This window comes from Artibeus jamaicensis, unplaced genomic scaffold (assembly GCF_021234435.1).
Source record: "Artibeus jamaicensis isolate MK-2021 breed Jamaican fruit bat unplaced genomic scaffold, CSHL_Jam_final scaffold_3307, whole genome shotgun sequence".
Taxonomy (NCBI): Eukaryota; Metazoa; Chordata; class Mammalia; order Chiroptera; family Phyllostomidae; genus Artibeus; species Artibeus jamaicensis.
In genome coordinates this window covers 1,810,499-1,827,220 of record NW_026522040.1, presented here as the reverse complement: position 1 = coordinate 1,827,220, position 16,722 = coordinate 1,810,499, and the positions used below count along the sequence as shown (strand labels likewise).

Below are 16,722 nucleotides of genomic sequence, written 5' to 3'. Positions count from 1 at the left end.
GAGCTCTCTCCTTAACATCTCTTACTGAGGAAGTGTTTTCCTGCATGCACTCCAGATCCACCTTTCGGCTTTAGAATGAACCTGGTCTGAAGATCACGTAGCCCACAAATGCCAGCATCCTGGACCTAGGTCCTAGTAGTTCCTGAGTTGCCACTGTATTTCTTGTCAATGATAGAGCCTTCTTAGGAAAATCTCCCTGACTTTCTCCTCCACTGATTGGAAGCCCTTCCTAACCTCGATACACAGTAATTTCATCATCAACAAATATTTATTATTCTCTCAAATTGAATTTTATCCAATCAAAGTACAGACTCCTTCAAGGGACTTTTCCTCCTCCTGGGGTCTTTAGCTTACTTAGCCAAGTCTGATGATGCCCACCTTCCTAGGCATAGTCACTACAGCCCTCCCCCTGACTGGCACCATGATGAGCATTACTTCAAAAACTTCTCAAAGCGCAGATTCCCCAAATCCAGCTCTCTCCTACTGAAGTAAACACTCTGGCTGTCAATCAGCTTCTATCTGCCTTTCCATTAATCTAGTCAGCACTTCCTGGTATATCAGAAACTAAAAATTAGCAGACGTGCATTCAAAAGCATCAAAACAAGTTATGAGTTCAACATTGCCCTAATAAGGCTCATGGTGGAAGGAGAGAAAAGTGATAAGCAAAAGGGTTAAGATCTTCCCTGTCCCCAAACAAATGACAAAGAACCTGGTCCATTATTTCCCTTCATCAAATTCTCCCTCTTTCCTGAAAATTGGCTTGACATGAATGAGTAAAGAATGCTGATACACTAGATCAGTTCTATAACTCTTCTGTGAGCACTACTACTTGGGCAGGACTTAAAAGAATACAGATCTTTAACAGGGGCATGTAACTGCATCTCCACTGTTGTCTTTCTATAGCTACAGAAAGAAAACTAACAGCAAACAAAACCATTATCCCAGTTCCAGATTATCAGCACTAGAGGGGACTTTAGAGATATATTGCAGTTCCACCACCCAGTTTTACAAGTGAAGAAAACAAGACCAAGAAAGATTAAAACACTTGCCTAAGATCACAACTGGTTACTGGTTTCTTAGTGATTATTAAAAAATCATTTCCCATTTCCTCCTGAGTCTCAACATTTTCTGTGGAATCCTACAGTTGGGCAGGGTCAGCGGTTATTCTCAAATAAGAGAAACAGAAAGAAAAAATGTCATGTTGAGAAAGAAAATACAAAAGGACTTACCTCTGGGTCTGCTAGACGCTGAGACAGACCTACAACAAAGACGAGGTTTTTTTGTACAACACGTACACTAGCCAAATGTTTGCGATTTTCTGATATTTTCTGTTTTCTTTCATTTTGTTTCTGTTTTTTCTCATTCTTTATCCTTTGTAATTCTTCCTGGGAGAGTGGTTTATAAACTGCTGGGTCTTCTGGATATGGCTTTAAGCATAAAACAAACAGAGAAGTTAACATTAAATAAATAGGAAAACTATATGAATAACAATTATTAAATTTTGGATGATGGATATGTGGTTGTTATACCTCCAATTTTCTGAATATTTTAATTACCTAGAATATCTTTATTTAATAAAAGTGAAATGTTAAGTAAAATAGTTATTTACATACTTTTTTAGAGCTTAGCACAAAGCACTTTTAGTGCTAAAACTTAAACCACCACCAAAGGCTCTAAAATTTAAAAAAAAAACAAAACAATCTTGGGATCCCTGGGGTGCCTAGCACACAGTTTACAAGAAAATTAAAATCCTACTGTGCTGTGTAAGAGGTTTATGTATTATAATAAGCATATTTAATGAAAACCTGCTATATATTAGAAAATTAATGTATTGTTTTCAACATATTTCCAGTCAAAGAAAGAGAAGGGGAACTAGAATACATAGAAACTCTGGTTCAGGAGTTTGAATTTAGTTTCAACACTCACTAGCCATGTGGTTTTAGGTAATTTAATCACACTCTATACCTCAGTATCTTCACAAGTAAAATAAAAATAATATGAAACACTGGTCTAAAAAATAAAATAACCCTTATAAAACAATTATTATATGAGTGGCACACAATAATCCTCAATAAACATAATCAGTTATGCTATTATAATTTTTTCCTTTCTCATCATTACAATATTGGTTTTACTACTGCCAATGCCAAGGTTACAAGGCCTGAATAAGAACTGTGGACTCACACCGCCTGGCTTTGAGTCCTGGCTCTATCTTTCGCTCTAAGAGACCATATCTAAGTTATGTGACCCACCTGCTTTAGTTTTTTCTCTTTGGTAAAATGGGAGAATTGGGTTGGCCAAGAGTTCTTGTGGGTTTTTCCGTAAAATAAAAGACACGTTTTTCATTTTCACCAATAACTTTATTGACTTGGATATTTTGAGTATGTCAGCTATATCCTGTGTGGTATATATAACGTTGATTGTTCTCAATTAATGTCTCCATTTGATTGCTATCACTTCAACTGGTCTGCCTGGCCACAGAGTATTGTCCAGCGAGGTATCTCCAGCACAAAACTTTGCAAACCACTTTGACAGGTTCACTCAGTGACAGCACCTTCTCCATACACTGCATAAATCTTTCTTTGCCTTTTAGTTGCGTTTTTACCTTTCTTGAAATAATATAATATTAATATGCCAAAAATGTTGTATACTTTCTTCCATCTTCAATAATAAAGTGGCTACACAAAAATTTACCAATGTTGGTAAGTTTCTTTTTAAATATAAGCTGATATGACAGCTGTCACAATACAAGCTAACAAAATTGTTTCAAGTGAAGTTAAAGACAATTAAGTACTACTAGATCCATCTTATAGAAAAAAACCAAAGGAACTTTTTTGCCAATCCAATACTTTATTCAGAGGGCTGCTGTGAGTTTAAAAAGATAAATACATTTATGAAATGATTAAAACTGTGTCTTGCACATTAGCATTCAATAAGTCAGTTATTACTACTACTACAAAGAGTTAATAATAAATGGAAGATGGGGCACATTAAACATCTAAAACTGGATATGAAGAGATCCCCAAAACAGAAACCACAACTGGTTGGGAAATCAGGCCTATCAGAATCCAGGAGTGGGGACCAACAGAACAATGCCATTGAGAAAAACCAGTGTAAACAAGGTACCTTACAGGAAATATCTTGGAGATCAAACCCTTGTCTGAGGTATCACTGGCAAATATGCTTTCCCATACAGTTGGTTCTCTGTTCATTTTAATGCTGTACAGAAGCTTTTTATTTTGATGAGATCCCATCTGTTTATTCTTTTCTTTTATGTCTCTTGCTGTAGGGACATATCAGTGAAAATATTGCTACATGGAATATCTGAGATTTTCCTGCCTATGTTCTCCTGTAGGACTTTTATGGTGTCCCGACTTATATTTAAGTCTTTTATCTACCTTGAATCTATTTTTGTGTATGGTATAAGCTGGTGATCGAGTTTCATTTTTTGCATGCAGCTGTCCAGCTCTCCCAACACCATTTGCTGAAGAGGTTATCTTTACTCCATTTTATGCTTCTGCCCCCTTTTGTCAAATACTGATTGACCACAGACACTAGGGTTTATTTCTGGGCTCTCTATTTTCTTCCATTAGTCTATGTGTCTGTTCTTATTCAGTACCAGGTCGTTTTGATTAAAGTGGCCTTGTAATACAGTTTGGTATCAGGTATTGTGGTCCCTCTTACTTTGTTCTGCTTTCTCAAAATTGCTGCAGCTGTTTGGGGTCATTTACGGTTCCATATAATTTTTGAAATGTTTGTTCTATACCTGTGAAATATGCCATTGGTACTTTAATAGGTATTGCATTGAATCTATAGATTTCTTTGGGTAGTATGGACATTTTGAGGATGCTGATTCTTCCCATCCATGAACACAGTATATGTTTCCATTTGTTTGTGTCTTCCTTAATTTCTTTCTTCAGTATTGTGTAGTTTTCTAAGTACAGGTCTTTTACCTCTCCTTGGTTAGGTTTATTCCTAGTTATTTTATTTTTCTTGTTGCTATATCAAATGGGATTCTTTTCCTGATTTCTGTTTCTGCTATTTCATTGTTGGTGTACAAAAATGCCTTTGATTTTCTGAATACTGACTTTGTATCCCCCTGCTTTGCCAAATCGATTTATTAGGTTGAGCAGTTTTTTGGTGGAGTCTATAGGATTTTCTTTGTACACTATCATGTCATCTGCAAACAGATGAGTTTTGCTTCCTCTTGTCCAATGTGGATGCCTTTCATTTCTTTTTCTTGTCTGATTGCTGTGGATAGGACTCCCAAAACTATGTTAAATAGAAGTGGTGTAAGTGGACAACCTTAACTTGTTCTTGATCTTACTGGGGAAAGCTTTTAATTTTTGCCCACATAGTGTGATGTTGGTTGTAGGTCTCTCATATATGGCCTTTATTAGGTTGAGGAATGCTCCCTCTACTCCCATTTTGCTGAGTGTTTTAATCATAAATGGGTGCTGTACCTTATCAATGCTTTTTCCACATCTATTGATATGATCATGTGATTTTTGTCTTTCCTATGGTTTACGTGATGTATTATGTTTACTGATTTGTGAATACTGTACTATCCTTGCATCCTTTTAAAATATATAAAGAACTCATATGACTCCACCCTAGGAAGACGAAAAACCCAATTAAAAAATGGGCAAAGGATCTGAACAGACACTTCTCCGGGGAGGACATATTCAAAGGGTCCAGAGACATAAAAAAAGATCCTCGGTCAGCATCACTAGCCATTGGAGAGATGCAAATTAAAGCCATAATGAAACACCACTTCACACTGGTCAGAATAACCATCATAAAAAAAATCAATAAACAAGAAGTTGAAGAGGATGTGGAGAAAAGGGAACCTTAGTGCACTGTTGGTGGGAATGCAGACTGGTGTAGCCACTGTGGAAAACAATATGGAATTTCCTCAGAAAACTAAAAATGGAACTGTCTTCTGACCCAGCAATTCGACTGCTGAGATTATATCCTAAGAACCCTGAAACACCAATCCAAAAAAACCTATGCACCCCAATGTTCACAGCAGCACAATTTACAATAGCGAAGTGCTGGAAGCAACCTAAAAGCCCATCGGTAAATGAATGGATTAAAAAACTATGGTACATTTATTTACATGATAGAATACTATGCAGCAGAAAGAAAGAAGGAGTTCCTACGCTTTGCAACAGCATGGATAGAACTGGAGAGCATTATGCTGAGTGAAATAAGCCAGGCGGTGAAAGACAAATACCATATGATCTTACCTTTAAGTGGAACCTAATCCACAAAACAAACAAGCAAGCAAAATATAACCAGACACCTTGAAATTAAGAACAAATGGATAGTAACCAGAGGGGAGGCTGGAGAGGATAATGGGGAGAAAAGGGTGAAGGGTTTTCAGGAACAACTATCAAGGGCACATGGACAAAACCAAGATGGCTGGGAATCAGGGAAAGGAGGGAGGGATGGCTGGGGTGGGGGAAGGAAGACAACTGTACTTGAACAACAATAAAATGCGTAAGAAAAGGCAGTTGAAGGCATTGATTTCAAAAAATAAATAAAATAAAAATGTTTTCATTAGTATTTTAAAAAAGGAAATATCCAAAATCCTGAAACCCTATTATGCCTTTGACATAAAGTTACTTTCATCTTCCCATATATAAGTGAAAACAAAAAATAAAAATAAGTTCAAATTTTTGAACACAGGTTAATAATGAAGACAATTAAGAAAGTGAGATTTCCCTCTGTGTTCCTCAAGTTCTACTAATAATATCTTAATATCTCCAAAACCCCATTCTTAAATATTTAGATATCTATAACTAGAGGCCCTGCAGGATATAAGCACCCACACCATTAGGTTCCCACATTAAGAAATCTGAATCTTCTAGCTATCTGTTCCTATTTGGCATACTCCAACTTACTTTGAAGTGAGAGGCATATAAAACAGTCAATTCAGTCATTTATCTGACTTTTGCATGACCTAAGAAGTTTCGAATATGAAGTCAGTATTACACATTTTAGAAGCTCAATAAATACATGGCAAAAAACACCAGAATCCTTTCTAGAGTTGAAAATCGAGTATGCTAATTTTCTTTTAAAAAATACCTATTTCAAAATGTCCTTGCATTTTAACTTAGGGAACCAAATGGTTAAAGATCTTCTACAGTAAGTTTGATACTTCAATCAATGATGTAACCATCCGCCATTTCAGTTTTCTCCCTCTCTTCTCCACTGACTTTTCTGCACTGATATTATTCTCCTTTCAAATCTTAATCTGCCAGAACACTTTTAATCCCATGAAACCATTTGGAGCTATAAAGGCACAAGTATAAAAATGAACTACATACAAAGTAATTAAAATACCTTTCCATAAAATCACTTAAAATGTTTATTTGAGTACGGAAAATCTGTGTTCTACCACAGGATTTCTGGGTAGCTCTTTTTGGAGTGGTTATCACGCAATTAATTTAAAAGCCGTTGCCCTGCCCTAACGTCTAGAGTGGTGATAATTCTCTCCCTGAATGGGTCAAACATACAGATTGCTCCTAGTTCCACAGCAGTTGAGAATAAGCATTTGGAAACGTTTATAACAACTTAAGACTGCCACATATTCACGTACGTCATCAGTGGACTATGCAGAGTAAGATATTTATCAGTGTGGTTGTTATTGAATTTAGGTGTTAAATCACATGACATCAGCTGGGAACTAAGCATGCATAACAGGGCCTTGTATGGGTCCTCAGCAGACTTCAGACATGGAAAATTGGGGTGGGGGTACAGTTTCAATTCTGGTTCTTTGTCAGAGACAGTTTGAGAAACTTTTCTGAAACTCAAATTCTATGAATATGAAAAAGTTGACAAGCACTCAAAGATTGTGTTCCTTGCTCACATTCTGACACTGTAAAATCTTGATAAAAGATGATGCTAAGTAACATAAAAGCAAAAAAAGGCATACACACACACAGAAAAAAAGAATGACAAGTACCAAAAATTAGCTTCAATTTTAACTCTCATCAAGTGTATCAATGATGCAACACCATGTTGAGTATTTAACACTGGTTATCCCAGCCTTTCTTCTATGTTATTCCAAGTTGTTTTCCTGTGGAAATATAATTCCATCAGGCATCAAAGTCAACTCTGCTAGAAAATAAATGCCACATAATATAAAAAACAGCAATAGCAGAGCACAAGACAAATTAGTTTGCTATGATTTACCTTGCAAATATCTCTTATTCTAGCAGGAAGCTATACTACTAGCTTTTTAATCTTAACATATTTGTGAATCTGCATTTCTGTTGTTAGGAGGAGTTAAATAAATCATTTTTCCTAAACACTATAAAGTGTGCTAATTTCCTCTAAGCAGAAAGGCAAATATAAAAATTCTTGTTAGCCTTAACTTGCCAAAGGTTCCTTAAAAAGTTGACAAAGCCTGCACGCCATGACAATTCCTCCTCCACACATGTCACTGTGAATAGCTACTCTATGAGCCCAAGACCTAAAATTAATAGGCTGGTACAATGAGATGAGGAAGGGAAGTAGACTAAAGATGAAAGGTGAAGAACCATAATTTGAATAACTGTGGAAAAAGAGTGTGACTCACAAAGCTAGTAACAGCAATATTAAAAATAAATATAAAGAAAAGTGTATCTGGTCTACTTTTTGACTGAACACATGTTAAATTTCATTTTCTAAGAATGTAGCATCAAATGAAAAATTACAAGCAGAAAATTTTTCTTTAAAGGTAGTGCTGTGTGTTTTATATCAAACTAATGCTAACTAGGGTGTTTGTGAAGAAGCATCATTAATGTGTAAAAATATCTTTAATAGTGTTAATGTGGCAATAAGTTGCCAAACTACTAATTAAGATGGCTTATGGTCTCTAGTGTAATCACTTAACTTCTTTCATGTATTTAGCATGTTCCCACTTTTATTCCTAATGTATTTACAGGTGTCTTCTATGTACTTCCTAATCAGACTTGTCAAAGAGTTACTTTATTGGATTTTTCAGAGAACCAGCTTCTACCCTTTACTGAAATCCTACTTTTCTTCTATTTCACCAAATTGTGCTAATCCTTATCTTCTACTATCACAGTATTTATTCTTTTTCTGTTTTCTTAACCTGGAAATAACTCCGCTTATTTTGTTCTTTGATTCTAATAAATGCATTCATACATCTAACTTCCTCTTGCTAAAGACAATGAAAAAACTTTATTTTTAAACCAACATCTTAAAAACAATAGTGGTCTGCAACAGGGAGTTTCCAAGCCAGTGTTTGGATGAGAGTCAAAACCCAGAGGGAAAAGTGAAAAGTCTAGTAAGCACAAAGAGAGAAAGGGACAGCACTCGGAGCTGAAACCCACCCAAGAGAGTATCTGCACCCCGGAGGCCAAAAATGGCCGGGGGCAAAGACCTCTGTGCTCCAAACATCCCTAATGCCAATGCATACAGGACCCAGCAGTGGTCAAATCAAAGCCTCTATATAGAAGGGCAAATCCACTCTGGGCCTTGGAGAATCCTGAAATAATTTGATAGCAAGACCCAGGAAACAGTCACAGGTAACCAAGCACATAAAGCAATGAAATAAAATGAGCAACAACCAGCAGAAACATCCCTGGCAGACCAGCTACTAGAGTTACTGGACACATTTTAAAGCAATGCTTGATCTGTTTAAACAAATATGTTCCACACTTAAAAATATCTGCAGGGCATAAAAATCTATTTAAAAAAATAAACTCTGAAGAAAGAACAAACGCTACTTTTAGAAATGGAAAACAAAAGGCAAAATTTTAAAACTCAGCAGACATATGCAGAGGCAGAATGGACCTAAAAAAAATTCAAACACTAGAGGACAGATTAGAAGAAACCATCCATCTATGCATTAAGAAAAAAAAAAGATAGGAAATACAGAAAAAAAGATGATGAAAGATGGAAAACAGTGAAAACATTAGGAAAATGTTTAATCAGGTCCCAGAGAGACAGTGAAGAGAATAAAGTGATGTCTGAAGACACAATGGCATCACTGTCTACAGGACTGATGACGCTCACCAATCCACAAGTTCAAAAAGCCCTACAAACCCTACGCAGGGTAAATAAAAAGAAATTACACAAGTGAGATCTAATTTTAGGAGTTAGTTAATATTTCCATTGGGGCCTAAGAATCAATTTTAGCGCTTACTGCACTTATATTTTAAAGGTCTGTACAAATTTGTATACACTGTGTGCACACACAAACATATACATGCTTGTGAGTTGTGTAATTCAAATGCTCCATTTCCTTTTAATTGTCTACTTCATCTTTCAATGTCTAAAATATACGTCAGAAGTCTCTCCATTATGACTATAAATGCAGTTTCTCCTGGTATCAACATCAGTCAATATACAGCCATACCTCGGTACTTATCAGCTTCAGAACTCGTCAAAACCTCTACTCATCGCATTTTGAAAACTAAGAAAAAAATGTTTCAGTGCCTGTTGTTTGCTCCGGACTCATCACACTTGCGAGAACTTGTGTGAGTCACAACACCGCCCCACAAGAGAAAATGCTTCATCGTTCGGTACTCCTTGGTCCCAGCACTCCTCGTGAGTTACAGAACAAATTAACCAGGACCATGGGATGTACCACTGCACTTCAAAGCTCTGCTGTTAACTCCATGAAGTTTCATGACTTGAGGGACCTTTAATCGGTCAGAAAAAGTTCTGTGAAATGCCCTTTTAAAATGTGTTTGATCTTGAATTTGATTATCAATAATATCAGCATTATTATACCTTTTTTCCTCTGTTTCCATCTGTCCATCGTATCTTTTTCCCCTGGTTTCATTGATATTTTTCTTATATATGTTCCTAGTCAAACAGTTCTACAAGGTTTATAAGAACAAGAGCAGCCCCCCATTTCCTTCATCCCGAGTCACCTCTCTCTACAGATATTCCTGTTAACTCTTTTAGATGATTGTTTTCTCATATACTATGTTATCATTAAATAATACGTGTGTTGTTACCTTGTTTTTCAGTTTTAGATAGTATCACATTATGCAAGTTGAAGATCTAACATTCTTTCAGCCAGCCTAACTTTACCTCCCAAGTCTACTGTCTAAGCTTTCACCCTAAATTTGGTTAGGTCAACATCTGTGGTTAAATTATTACAAAGTTCAAGTGTTTATATACTTTCATCCCTAGGTAGGACAGAGTAGATGGTAAAAGACTAGGCCTACCAGAATAAACAACTAGAAAATTGGATAAAATATAGAAAATATTCGTTTTCAGACACTGAACAACATACAGGCAATGAACAGCAGGTGTGTGAACTTTGAGAAAAAAGGAAGACAGATGAAATATCATTAGTGTCACAGCTTCTTTTCTCATGGCGCTTCCTGGATCCTGGCACAGGGCCCAACAATCACACCAAGCAGAGGGACAGCAATGACAATTTGAAAAGACGGAGGCAACTTAAATTTATGAGGCAAAAAAACACAAAGAAGAAACTAGTTAAAAAAGAATTCCAGAAAGAGTTACACAGAAGAATCCTGTGACAGCTAGTTTCTGCAGGCAGCTCATCAATGAAGAAACTCTGATAGAATCCATGTTAACAACGAATTTGGAGAGGAAATAAAGAAGTGGTATCGACCACATGTAAATTCTTTCACAATACAGAGAATAAGAAAACACTCCTAACTCATTTTATGAAACCAGTATTACTTTGATATCAAATAAAAGCGATATAAAACAAAGCCATAAAAACTCCTCACCTTACAGACACATAATCCTTCTGAAAATATTAGTAAAGAATAATATATCATGATCTATGGGGCTTATGCTTGAAAGAAATACTTGATTCAAAAATCAACCTACAAAATAGTCTTGAGGCTATAAAGTACAGCACAGGAAATACAGTCAATAATAATATAGTAACTATGTGTGGTGCCAGGTAGGTACTGGAAATATCAAAGGGAACACTTTGTAAAGTATATGATCATCTAACCATTATGCTGTACACCTGAAACTAATATGATATTAAATGTAAACTGTAACTAAAAATAAAATTTAAATTAAAAAAGAAATTAAAAATAAATCAAACTAAATTACTGCTTCAATAGAATGAAGAAAACACACGATCATCTCAACAGAACAGACATTTGACAAAGTGTAGCACCCACTCATGATAAAAACTCTCAGTGAGCAAGGAATAAAAGAAAACTTCCTCAACATGATAAAGACCATGTATAAAAAAAGCCTTGCAGACAGTAGCACACTTAACGGTGAAATACTCGATGCCTTCCCACTAAGGCTGGGTGCAAACAAGGACATCTGTTCTTACCACTGTTATCCATTGTTATACTGGAGGCTTACCCAATTCAACAAGGCAAGAAAAATACTTTAAAAAGCACAAGTGTTGAAAAGGAGGAAGTAAAGCTAACTTTATTCACAGAAGACATGATTATCTATATACAAAGTCCTTAGGACTCTAGTTAACAAAAATCAATTGCTGTACATAATAGCAGTCAACAACTGGAAAATGGTTTTTTCTTCTTTCTTACTGAATGTATTGGGGTGACACTGGTAGACTGAATGTATTGGGGTGAAATTATGTAGAAATACATCATCTGTACATTTTACTGCATGTTCAGCACCCCAAGTCAGGTTTCCTTCCATGAAAAATGGAATTTTAAAAGCAGTATTATGTGCCACAGCTTAAAAAATAAAAAAGTTACAGGAAATTTAACAAAATATGCTATACACCAAAAAGATACAATATTATTTTTTAAATCTTTAAATCTTAGAATAATAAAATGATAAACTGGTCTTTGCTGGTGTGGCTCAATGGACTGAGCACCAGACTGTGAAGCAAAGGGTCACCGGTTCGATTCCCAGTCAGGGTATATGCCTGGGCTGTGGGCCAGGTGCCCATTAGGGGATAAGCAAGAGACAACCACATACTGATGTTTCTCTCCCTCTCCCTTCCCCTCTCTCTAAAAATAAAAAAATGAAATCTTTAAGAAAAAATAAAATAATAAGCCTTATTCCTTAAATAGATAAGCTAACATTTTAAGATGTTGTTTTCTCTCAAATTATTGTTTATTCAATGCAATCTCAATAAAAAACCAGCAGACTTTTTGAACAAACTGATTTTAAAAACTTAGGTGGAAATGCTAAGACTTAGCACCCAAAATAAATCCTAAAAAGAATAACAAAGTTGGAAGAGTTATTATGCCAGCTCTAAAGACCTAGAGTGACCCAGACAATAAGGACAGACACAACTGCCAGCAGATGGAATTCACACTCTAGAATTAGACGCACGCATTCACAGGCAATGGATTTTCAAGAGAGTGAAGACATGGTCTTTTCTACAAATAATGCTGTCGCAATGATATCTCTGCGGAAAAATAGTAAACCTCACCCCTACCCCAGATCTAAGCCACTGTGGTATTAATACAATGTGATTACTTTTCCTATTCTGCACAACTTCCTGTTTCTCTACAGTTAATAAATGTTTTGTCTGATTATATCTCCATGCTATTTCAACCATCAAATGTCGCCCAACTGCTGAAGTGGCCTCATAAGACATTTCTCTGTAAAAACACCAAGTACTCTTTATGTGGACACAGCTGTCATCCTTCCCCATTATCCCAAGAAACCCACTGCCTCGCTCCTGCGTCTGGTCTCCAGCTTCCTCCGTCCATGCACTGTTCTCTCTTCATTCCTTCCCACTGGTGGGGCATATCCTCCAGTAGATTCTCCAGAGAGTGTACAAAAGGTGAAAAAATTTTGAGAACTGTCAGGCCTGAAAATGTCTTTTTGCGCACCTTTTTCACCCGTGTAACACTTGAGCAGATATGGAGTTCTGGGATGAAAATACATTTCCTTTAGAAGTGTCTTCTAGCTTTAAGTCTTGCTTTTGAGAAGTCTGAAATGACTGACTCCTGATCATGTATGTGTGACCTTTCCCCCCACTTTGAAAGCTGGTAGAATGCACCTAGCTTCAGTACTCTGAAACCTAAAAATAAAAAGTTGGTGCCAGGCACTTGATGAAACTTTTTAATCTGGAAAAATGTCTCTTGGTCCAAGGAATACTCTTCCATCATATTTTTGAAGATAATTTTCCTTCTGTATCACTATGGTCTCCTTTTATAACACTAAACTTATTTATTATTTGATCTCTTAGAGACTGATCCTCAAATAATAGTTATATCTTCTCTCAAATATTCTCTCCTTTGTCTTTTTGCACTACTTTCTAAGAGTTCTTCTCAACTTCATCTGCTGACTCTTTCCCTGAGTTATTTCTGCTGTCATATTTTAAATTGCAATCATGGTGTTTATTGTTCACTAAAGTTTTAATAGGATCCTGTTCCTGTTTCATAAATGCAATACCTTCTATTATGTCTGAGATTAAAACAGTAACACCCTTGCTGGAGTTTTCAGGTGCCAGTCTCTGGTTCCCATGTGAGTGAATGCTGTCTGATGCTATGTCAGTACACCACCTGTGTTCTCACCTCTGCTGTTTCCACCAGGTATGCTTCTCAGAATGCTGCACTTAGGAATGACTGGGTAGCCTGTGCTTATACTTAGGAAAGCATTAAGGTCCTTCTGACTCCATTAGTGCTCAGCAAATAGAAGCACTAAACTCTTGGTCTTTGAAACCTGCCATGTCTCTGCTTTTCAAAGTTATTAAAGCGACGAAGCCCTTTCTGCAAACAGGCAGGCTTCACATTGTGGGCCAAGATGAGCAGCTTACTTCAGCTAGCCCCTACCTGCATCTCCGGGTTTATTTAATCACATCAACTTGCCACTTCAAAGTGGCTTCTACAGGCTCTGTACCTGCAGGGCTGGGCTAAACTAAACGGTAGCTTCATAGTCCTCTCCGGGCCTCTCCAACACCTGTGGCTTTCCTCTGTGTTGCACAACCACTGAGGCTGGTCCCCAGAGACATGAAGACTTGCTCGTTTCCAGCTAAGACAGGCAGCTTCACAAATACGTGTGCTCAGAGTGTTCAGCACACTCTCTGGCTAAGGAAGTCAGGTCTCAGACTCCGAGACTATGCGAATGACACTGTCTGCCTTCCACGACCCACTCCAGCCATGAGACAGGTGTGAGCAGGTCCAGTAGCCAAGAGACCAAGGAGAGGGTCTGGAAGCTGCGGTTCCACTAAGCCACACACACAAAAAAATTACTCTTATTCTATTAACAGTAACTAGAGAGGGAGGGAGGGAGGGAGGGAGGGAGGGAGGGAGGGAAGAAGGAAGGAAGGAAGGAAGGAAGGAAGGAAGGAAGGAAGGAAGGAAGGAAGGAAGGAAGGAAGGAAGGAAGGAAGGAAGGAAGGGTAATCGCCTCAGTTATAGATTATAACTTGGAGACCCCAAAGGAGGTTATCTAACACTTCTTTAATCTGGATTTTTTCCCCTGTAAATGTTGGGCAGCCTTGGTGCTCATTCTTAGACAAACTCTCATCTTTTCTATTAACCTTCCCTTTCTTGTGATCTTATCAAGCACCATTATTTTTAAAATAACATTCTATATGTTGATAACTCCTGTACCAGAAACAAACTTGCATCTCCACCTGTCTATCCAACATCTCCATTTAGATTTCTAATAGGAGCACCAAACTTAACAAGTCTAAAGCTGAGTTCCCGATCTTCTCAAAAGACCTATTCCTACTGCAGTCTTCCCCATCTCGGTTAATAGCCATTCTTTATTTCCAGCTGCTTAACAAAACCTTACAGTCATCCTCACATCTTCTACTTGTCCTGCATAGTGGACATTAAACTTTATTAATCTTTGTATGCCTGAAAAGTGTTTTATTATGCTTTCACATCTGAAATTGAGAATTCTTCAAAGTTATTTTCACTCAAAAATTTGGAAAATCAAATTTCTCAATTATTTTCTCTTTTCTATGGTTGTAAAACAGAATTAGTTTTATTCTTCTTCCTTGGTAGTCGGTCTCTCATCAGCCTTTAGAACCCTGTTGTTATTCTAGATGCTCTAAAATGTTACAATTTTATAAATACATGTCGATCTTTTCCAGTCATCTTGCTTCATATTCACAGAATCCTTTTAAGGACAATTACTTTTCATGAGAAATTTTCTTCTATTAATTCTTTGATTATTTTTTTCCCTAATCATTCTACTTCACTGCTTCTAAAACTTCTTTTAGAAGAGGTTAGAACCAGTACATCTATCTTTTACATTGCTTAACTTTCCTCTCATGCTTTCTATTTCTCAAACTTTTTTGCCCTTTATCCTGTAAGAAAACACTTGGCGCAATCTTCCAACTTACTAATTTGCTCTTGAAATGTGTAGTTTCTGTTCTTCCGCCACCTAATAAGGCTGCTCATTTTCAAGATCTCCAATATATTCTTTTTAAAAAATGTTCTTTCTCTCAGTGGATTGAGCACGGGCCTGTGAAGCAAAGGGTCACTGGTTTGATTCCCAGTCAGGGCACATGCCTGGGCTGTGGGTCAGGTCCCCAGTAGGGGGCATGTGAGAGGCAACCACACATTGATGTTTCTCTCCCTCTCTTTCTCCTTCTCTTCCCCTCTCTCTAAAAATAAATATATTTTTTACAAAAAGGTTCTTTCTACATGAATATGGCATTCTCTCATTCTTTGTTGAGAAATACCAATGACACTTTCAAAAATTTAGCTTCTTCCATTTACTAATTTTTGTGTTTCTCTTTAATGATGTTGATTTTCTTAAAAATATCTGTTGACTTTTTTTTGTTGCATGTTTACATTGAAGAATTTTGTCAGTCAGCCTATAAATGCTCATTGTTTACTGCAGGATGCTCTTTTATGACTGTAGAGAGGAGAAATTGCTGGAAAGGATATGTTGTTAGTCCACCTTCTCAGCATAAGAAGTCCAAGTTCCTCCAGGGGTTTCTATCCACCTTAAAGCTCTGACCCAAATTTATAGTGCATTTTCCAGCTAGAAAGCATTTGTCTCTGCTATGTGGTACAAAAGTTAGGCTGGACCCATATGCTGCTCCAACGCTATAATCAACCACACTTATATTTTTCCCAGGACCTCGAAGCACCACTGTTCTTACCTTTCTTACCTTTTCTCCTGACTGTGTTTTTTAAGCTAATGCTTCTCTACTCAAATTGATCCCAATGGTCTTGTATCCTTCGTATTCCTCAAACTTTCTCATCTTCCCAGAAAAGCAGCCTTAATGCTAACCAGCTCTGCTAAAGTTAGTTTTGTTTTTAGCTTTTAAATTTTTTTTCTATTTTTCCTCCACTTTCTAAGGATTTGAGGTACTTCTAGGTAATCCCTTAAAATTGAAATGAATTTCTTTGCCATTTCCCCAAATAACTGATTTTTTTTGTCTAATAACAATATAACAATTGGTCTTTTTAAATTAAGACTCTACTGCATAACACTACAAAGCAAGAAAAGAAAAAGAGAAAGAAATAAACTTCATGAAGTCAATCACATTCACAAGCCTTCAAGTCTTGGAATATCCAGAAAGTTAACCACTTTCAACAAAAACAGTTCAATATAATTATCTTATAAAAACAACCAGGACCAATTAAAATATGACTGAATGTTTCAAACCCATTACCACAAATTTATTATATATTTTAACTATAGCTAATGTTAAATTTTCATTTACCTTTCCATTCACATTCTTAAAGTATACTAACTATATAAAAAAGTAAAATTATATATTAAATATACATTATAAATCTGTTACATGTTATATATACTATACATATCAAAACTATATTAACACTTAGGCAGATTTTTCAT

General features: G+C 36.5%; 1 protein-coding gene across 6 annotated transcripts in view; it reads right to left on the bottom strand.

The window, feature by feature from the left end:
- The window catches only part of CNOT4 (CCR4-NOT transcription complex subunit 4), a 141,119-nt gene that overhangs the window by 63,032 nt on the left and 61,365 nt on the right, over positions 1-16,722 (bottom strand). For all 6 annotated transcript variants that reach the window (XM_037165871.2, XM_037165872.2, XM_037165873.2 and 3 more), the window contains exon 3: positions 1,230-1,427. In XM_037165871.2, coding sequence (XP_037021766.1) covers positions 1,230-1,427 — 198 coding nt within the window. The remainder of the gene's footprint in view (positions 1-1,229; positions 1,428-16,722) is intronic.